Source organism: Pseudopipra pipra, chromosome 1 (genome assembly GCF_036250125.1).
Source record: "Pseudopipra pipra isolate bDixPip1 chromosome 1, bDixPip1.hap1, whole genome shotgun sequence".
In the NCBI taxonomy this organism is placed as follows: Eukaryota; Metazoa; Chordata; class Aves; order Passeriformes; family Pipridae; genus Pseudopipra; species Pseudopipra pipra.
Genome location: NC_087549.1, coordinates 52,125,262 through 52,133,503, shown reverse-complemented (window position 1 = coordinate 52,133,503; position 8,242 = coordinate 52,125,262). Strand labels below are relative to the sequence as shown.

At 42.1% G+C, this 8,242-nt stretch overlaps 1 protein-coding gene across 15 annotated transcripts in view; it reads right to left on the bottom strand.

Moving 5' to 3' along the window:
* Window positions 1-1,622: 1,622 nt before the first annotated feature.
* Window positions 1,623-8,242, bottom strand: part of MTCL1 (microtubule crosslinking factor 1) — a 103,062-nt gene continuing 96,442 nt past the window's right edge. For 9 of the 15 annotated variants that reach the window (XM_064656636.1, XM_064656651.1, XM_064656670.1 and 6 more), the window contains one exon: window positions 1,623-2,851. In XM_064656636.1, coding sequence (XP_064512706.1) covers window positions 2,642-2,851 — 210 coding nt within the window. In that variant the 3' untranslated portion in view covers window positions 1,623-2,641. Of the gene's footprint in view, window positions 3,445-5,838; window positions 5,897-8,242 lie in introns of all 15 variants that reach the window. The other 6 variants (XM_064656677.1, XM_064656736.1, XM_064656744.1 and 3 more) reach the window with 3 other exon arrangements.

The window sequence follows — 8,242 nt, the reverse complement described above, 5'->3', positions numbered from 1 at the left end:
CTTTTATTTCAGTGATTCTTGCTGTTTCAGAAGCACTTTACCTGTCAAGTCGCACACAGCTGCTTATCCTCACAGAGCTTCATATTTCAGGATGACCAGCAGCTAAGTCTGCAAACTGACGTGTCCTTGACTTGAAAGGCAAATACCATTTCCTGGTATCAAAGCAACAGATTAGTCCCCTGAATTTTCTTCTGCATCATTAAAAAAAAAATTATAGCTGCCACAAGAAAGAGAATATAATTTTTACTTGCCTGTCTTCAATATTTCTCATTCCTTTGCGACTTTAAATTGTTTTATCTAGGAGAAAAAGCTTTTAAGGAAGCAGCAACCTCCTCCTATCCCTGAAAAGCTACTACTGGTAATTTTTGAAAACAAGGATTTTTCCGTTGTGGCCTAGTCTTTCTCAATAACCATTGTGACTCTTGTTTAACCTTCAAAATGCTTCTTGCATGTGCTACTCCTTCCACTTCCAAAATGAGATTAGTGCAACAATTCAGCAAAGTGTTGCAGAAGCAAGGTTTTCAAGTGTGCAGGGTGGGCACCATAGATAATTTTAAGCGTTCAGACTTTGGGATTATACTTAACTCTCATGTAAAACGCTATCAGTGAGGCTTTGAGGCAGCTGGGAAAGCAGTTATCACTAATATGACTGTTGCTGGTCAGGACTGGCACTGAACAGCCCTTGTTTTGGCTGAGGCACCAGAGAGCCATTACAGTGCTTTTCAGTCACTGCCTGTCTTGGTAAGTGCTCATTTTTGTAATGATGACCCACAGGTAGACATTTTGACACCAGGTCATAAACCACAGCCCTCACTGATACGGTAGAAATCAGATCTCAATTGGCTGCTATTTGGGAGCTAGGGAGTTTGTTCTTATCCAAGTGCTGAATTACACTTCCTAGAAAGCCAGCCTGATGCAGCAGGATGGGATATGAGGGGCTTATCCCTTGACAGAACTAACCAGGAAGGCTTCTAGGTATCCCAGATGGTGCTCTTCAACCAGTGAGCCTCAGGAAGCTTCAGTAAAGGAAATGGAACAGGAATGAGCCAGCTCAGCAATGGGATAACATGTCAGAGCAGTTCTGGGGCTCCAGAGAAAGCATGTGGCCAAACAGATGGTCCCAGGCAAAATAGCTTGAGAGGTTTCCACCTCTTGGAAGCAAAAATTTATGGTTGCATTTTTTTCTCAGTGATAGCCACCGGTTTTACAGAAGTCCTGGTTTTATTGGTCTCTGTGTGTAATGCAGATGATCCATAAGCTTGGATTAATACTGGACATGCAATATTTTTGGTATTATGTTTAGCCAGCTGGTTTTCACTCCCATAAGCGACTGAAAGCAACAAGCCATACGGCCTCAGAGAAACTCAGGAGATGGGTCTCACTATCTGCGCGAGCAGATATTTTGTGGAGTTCAGTGAGGGAATTTAGAAAACTTCTCATGGCCTTATCCAGTGTTCACAGATGTATGTAGAGCACAGCATAATATTTGGTTTGCCATGACTTATTTCATACAAGGAAGCATTCTGCTTCCCTTACGAGTAAGGGAGGGCTTTTTTTTCCTCCCAGTTAAATGAACCTGGGAAGTACCATCATAAAAAAACATCACAAAGCACTCAAGCAGCTTGTAAATACTGAGGGTTTTATTTTCACTTCACATGGTCTCCAGCAGACGCTTAAATAAGACCAGTTACAATTTAGTATGCCCATGGTTTTCCCAAAACAAAGGAAGTTCTCAGTAAACACTGTACATAGCCAGTTGAACTGCTAACAATAATTTAAAAACTCTTTTTGTATAGTCAATGCAAGAATACCAACAATAAAAGTACAGTACAGGTAAATTCACAACAATATTACAGTGAAACAGATTGACTCACATTTATGTGATGGTACAGTAGCAGTATGTACATGCACTAAAGTGCGAGGACCCAGAGGCATGCAAGTCAAGTATTGTAGGTGTATTTTACAGCTAACTCCGTAAGACTTTCTGAGGCATTCTTTTTTTTTTTTTTAACACATTTTTTTGTGTTTACCTGTATTCCGCTCCGTCTCAATTGATCACAAGTCTAGTGAACGAGCTTAATGGCTTTCTTCACTACTTAAAAGGTATCGCTTCAGACACTTGAAGCATCTTAAAGACCCTTACCTTTAAAAACTGATAACACTGACATTAAAATATAATAAAATTAACTTAAGACCCTAGTTTTACACGAAATTAAAAAAACCCCAACCCAAAAAAAACCCCAAACCAAAACTGAAAATATAACAGTGCAAATGTAACCAAAAGGCAGTCAGTATTTGGAGAGAGCGCGAGCATGTATTCAAATTCCCTTAAAACTTATTTTACATTTTATTTTAAATCTTACTTTATATCATTTTAACCTTTTTTTTTGTTTTTGTTAATATACTGTATGTAGAAAAGATGGAGACAAAAATAGTTTTCTCAGCTATGAAAAAATTAAGTTATTACAGGCACATTAACTGTTTCATTCTAGAAACACCTCTGTTTCCCGGGTCGGACATTCAGCAGCTGTTTCTGAGAACATTCTTTGACCTTTCCAAGCGGATCTCCCTCCTTCGTGGCAGAGACGGCTGGCGGGTGACCTGGTGGAGGCGAGTTGCGGCCCCCCGTTCCCACGCGGAGTTAGGCCGGCTCTCCTCCCTGGCTGGGGGTCTCTGCCAGAAGCTCCTTGCTTCCGCACTCCTCTGAGGAAGTCAGGTCTCCGGTGGACTGCGACTGTGAGGCAGTAGGGGAATGTGAAGCCCATCGTGATGGTGGGCGCCGGTTCGCTGGTCTTTCTGGCCGGGAGAAGCAGGGTTGGAGGGACGGGGCTAGTGCAGAACAAGGTAGTTCCTTGGCAGCCAAGAGAGCAAAATAGCGGTTAGTGACTTGCATTAGAGGCTGTCTGGACGCGCAAAGAATTAAGGAACAAAAACTTCAAACTAAAGCTAAGCATCTGTCATGTGGCAGGACAAAAGCAAGCAGCAAACATCTGGCTGTGTGTGGGCTCCAGGAATCTGCATGTGTGTTCATGATTTATGGAACAGGTAAAGGAGAGAATGAAAGAGGTCTGAGATGAGTTGAAGCAGCTGACAAACTTCCATTTGCTAATTCTCCTTGTGCTAGAAAGAGAAGAGCTGAAAAGTACATTTGCATGATAATTCAGGAAAATCCACTATTCATTCATTTTACTCTAAGTGCTGACCTGGCATAAAAGGGCTGGGTTCGGCATTTGCAAGAGGGGTGAAAATCAATGGCTGACTCCTTTTGTCTGCTTCAGAGTTCAGAGTGACATGCAGGAGACTTCTAAGCAGTGGAATAATGACTGTAGGAGTAGTTATGATCTCCAGCTGGGTTAAAGATGAGGCTTACCTACAGATTTTGTCTTCTGGAACATCACTTCTTACTGCCAGCTGCTGAAGCCTGAATTACAGGATTCAGAGGTACTGAATGTTGAAGAGAATATTCACAGAAATGGAAGAAAATGGAAATTTTATTACTCCACCAACTTTCTACTGTTCAGGCTTGGTTAGCTTGCATTTGCAATTAGAAACTACAGTTGTGATTTTTCACCCTAGCACTAAGTTGGTAATGCCTCTAATATTTATGGACTTTGCTCATAGCGCAGCTGGGCTTCCTGTCTCACTCTGAATGCTCCTTACACCAAGGTGAGTGACTGTGGGAGCAAGTCTCTCATAGTGCCAAAGCCAAACTTCTGAATTTCACTGCATACTTTGTGATTTATAAAAGCAAATCAGAGGAGTTTGTCAACCTATAGCAATGTGTACACTAAGCAGCAGTCACTGGAAGGGACAGAAGAGTTCAATAAAAAGAAGTCTCAAAGTCAGAATGCAAACTGGCAATAAATGAAGAGAGAGACCAAAAACAATACAGTGCAAAGGAAAAGCTCTGGTACAGTAAGGCACAGGGAAACAAAGGCAGCAGTAGAACAATGCAGTGGAGATACAAGGATTCAGCACACTGTTTCACATGGAGAAAGAGAAACACGACTAGGGATGGAGAATATTGGAGTAGGTAACATGATGTGATTGGCAGTGAACAAACAAGGTGATATGCCATTGAACCTCTCCATTGGAGTGGGAAGACCAAACACGAAGACAAAAACATGACAGAAAGATCAATTTTGAAGACACAGAGCTGAGGTATGAGAAACGGAGCTGGTGAGACGTTGTGGGGAGAGAGTGCATTTTCAGACTTGAGGAAGCCTCAGTGAAGGGTCAACCTTGGTGCCTTTGGGGCAATGCGCAGCCAACAGGGAACTGTGCACCAGTGCTTGAGCCAGACCTATGCCCACCTGCTCTCAGCACTCACAGAGAGCGAGGCCAGTGAACTATCGCAGGAGATGGTCAGGGGGCTGTGAGTCCTCAGCCTGAACCACTTCCTACCTCTCTGTGTCCTCACCCCCCACTCCATCCCTGCGCCATAAACTTCACGACCCTTGCTAAAACAAGAGTAAGGCTGAAATATAAATCGGTGCTAACAAAAAGATTGACTGTGTGTCCTTACTTCACCTTATCCCACTGTGCCTAGGGCGACATATGGTCTGTGAAAGCTACCAGTAGACTCAGATTTGTTAAGAGAAATCTATCTGCACAGCAACACTCATGGGCAGCAGAACACGGAGAATTGAGGCTATGAGATTTGCCTGGTTTTGTCTTAGCCTCTTTCTAAACAGAGGCTTAAAATGATATCTTTACAGCATTGCTTGCTTCTGGCTGCTTTATCCTAGTTTTAGAACAGTAAATCAGAGTTAGCATGGCGATAATGAAATTTATTTCCACTGCTGCCTCCCAGTTCAAAAGCCTCTCTCCAGCACACCCGCCGATGTTGGTCAGCTTTTACCGAACAGCAGGGTTAAGCTCATCTTATCTGTGATGTACACATGCCCAGCACCACACAAGGCTGTGCTGGTGGTGGCTCCAGGGCCAAAAGTGACTGGCAGCGTAATCTTATAATGTGCTGGCTGCTGAGTCAGTCACCCCCACCTGCTGTGTGGAAATCCAGCCATGACAAGGAAACTGCAGAATGGTTTGTGAAAACCCTTCCTCACCTTCCAAACGTAGCTGCCATAGCTGGAAATGTTTTAAAAAAAATTATCCCGTGGGTAATTTAGCTTGGTTGTTGCTTGGAGGTGTGGGTGGACAGGCAGCACTTCTTAGTCTGAACACTGAAAATGGGAAAGATTATTTCAGCTTGTTTCCAGCTATTTCCTAAGCCAAGCTGTCAGCTACTGTGGTTATGCCTATACTAATAAAAAAACCCAAACAACAGTTTTCTCTTTTCTCTGAGGCGGAGTGAATGGTCACAGCTCATGTCTGCACAGTGTCATCCCTTCACTGTGGCACCTGCAGCCACTGGCCAAAACTAGGCCTGGAATAACTTAATGAGCAAAAGTGACTATTAGCCACAGGATGCTGGAGCGCCCTTCCCAGCCCTCTCCACCTGCTGCTGTAGCCAGGGCTGGAGGGGAGGCACCCTGGGGCAGCCAGAAGCCCTGTGCAGTGCTGTGTATTTGTCAAAAAAAAAAAAAAAAAGTTTGATATAATTCTGAATCCCTTCCCAACCCCTTCGCGTACCCTTTTATTGGTTTTAAATTTTGCCTTAAGTGTGACCTCTTCATAGCCCGTGCTGCTGCAGGACACAGCAGATGAGCTCCTATCCTGAGCGCTTCCTGACTGTGACATACAAAGGACCCCACAGGGATATTGGGTGGGCACTGATACCTCTGGAGCTGTGATCATTTATTTCCCTTTGTTAACCCACATGTTCAAAGATGACCGCTTTCGGAAAGCTCTGGAAACAAGGTAGAAAGGACTTACAGCAGTGAGGCAGGCAGGGTTAGAGTCCCCAGGGGGCAGTTAATAAGACAGTTTGGTTCTGGACAGAACAGACAGAAAAGAAAAAGAAAGCAAGTAGTTGGAAAGAACTGTTTTAATCGATTATTTTTTTTAAAGTGAAGATTTCATGTCAGCAAGAAAGAAGTCTCCAGATGTTACTACTCATTCAGATCATGTTACCACTGTTATCACAGGGAAACTAATAATCAAAAATAAAAGATAAGCCACTAGCAGAAAAAGATTCAGAAAGGAAGGAAGCAAACAAACCAATCTTTTACAATCCCAGCACAGTCTCAGAAGAGGAATAGCAATAAACAAAACAAACATTTCAACTCAGCAGAAAGTTATCCTTTGCCAACCTTGATTAAGATAAGGGAAAACCACATTACTATGAAAGAGGAATAAAGCTGTATTTTTTCCCTTTGTTTAATTTCAAGAGAGAATTTCTGTTTATGAAATCTTTAACAATTGAAAAAGTGTCCAATATTTTGTGTTGCTCATGCTTGTGTTGCTCAGGTTTCATGACAGCCCATTGCCTAACCATTTTCCCTTGTTTCTCTTTAACAGTGATGCTGGATGGAAGACTCAAACTAAAGCAAAAGTCCTTTAATTCTGACAACACCTTCTGTAATTTTTCACATTTCTCCTTCCATGCTGAGCAGTTCAGTGGCAAACATGCAGCAACTTGGCAAGCAGAGGATGCAGCACCTGCCCTCTCCTCTGTGGGTTTGTGTGGATGGTCCTTTCACAGTGCTGTCTCCAGAAATGAGTCTGACCCTCAGTCCAGGACTGTTGTGTAACCTCCATGATCTACACCCCTGCTAGTCATGGAAGTAAAATGTTCATACAGCTCTTACGTTGTTACTTAGGCAATGTTAATCTGCATTTTTAATAATATAAATCCTATGATATGCAAGTAAGATAGTGGTTTAGTGAATTAGCAGGATAAGACACTAATAGGCCACACTAGGTGGAATAAATTTACTTGTAGGCAGCTCTGGGCGAGTTAGAAAATACAAAGTTATTGCTACTCTGTATGCATATACACTCCCATGCTCACATACTTATGTACGTAAATACATGAATATATATATGAACTAGTTTTCGTATTTGCAGCAGGAATATAAAAGGATATTATGTAACTAAACAACTCAGAAGCTCAAATTAAAGAAAAGTCACCAAGAGGTGCTGCATGCAAGTTTAAAAGTCATTTAATATACTGTGCCACGACTGCAGAAACCAGAAGGCCAGAAGGTGGTAAGAAGGTCACTTATCTTGGCCAGAAATCAACAGGTGAGGAGGAAGCAGAGCAGGGATCTACAGGAAGGTGGCAGCGTCTTGTCAATGCTTCCTCAAGAACAAACCTGCCTCCTTCATGATCATCATTCGCTGAACTGCTGCGTCTGGCTTTGTACAAAATGTACCAAATGGAATTTGTACAAAGTGTAGTTTATGTGGTAGGTGTAATCCACAAATAATCCAAGGCATCTGCAGAGTATAAACTTATTTGTGGTTTTGTTTTCAGCAGCAAACCCATGCTCCATTGAGTATATCTTTCACAGCACCACCCCACCTAGGAAAAGCTAAGCTTATCCTGTGAACACCCACCACCTTCCTTTTCAATGCACAGTCCTGAGAAATGACAGAATCACCTAAAGAACATAACGTGTTCATCTAGACAGCAGTCATAACAGCCAAGTAGGAGCTGCAAGGCAAAACAAGTCTTAGCTCTGAAGATCAGAACTCAAAAAAATTAGCAGAAGATACTGAGAATTCACAAAAAGGAGCAATTTTCTGCCAATTTGATAGTCAATGAGTTTTTGCTAAATAGCATTGACCCAAATCTCTCTGTGCATCAAACTCAGGTACTGACACTAGTTGCATTTTGCCAACAACAATTTATAATGATGCAGGATGACATCCGTTGATATATTCAAAATCTCCTGAGACATTTAGAAGATACAGGAGGGAATCAAGAGTTTCCAGGGATGCCTTGAAGGCAAAGCTGAGTTGAACCTGCTAGAGTTCAACACACTTTCTAAAAAGGACCAGTAATGTATTCTCAATATTTCAAACTAAGGAAAAAATACAGAGATAACTAGAAGAAGTCAAATAAATGAGGCTACTTTCCACTTTTATTCACTCTGACGTATGTGCAAAAAGACCAGTTTCACTCACTAATATTTATAATGTGCATGTGGTTTCTTTTTTTTTCTAATGTAAAAACTTCCCTACTTATATCTGTTTAAACTGCATATAGGGAATTTACCCTCAGCTTTGGATCCTCTGTTAAGCAAAAAAGATCACACCCTCAGAGCAGTACCTACAAAAGAGGAACTGACTGCATATTGACACTAGCACAAGGCAAACTGCAGACCAAAGTTTC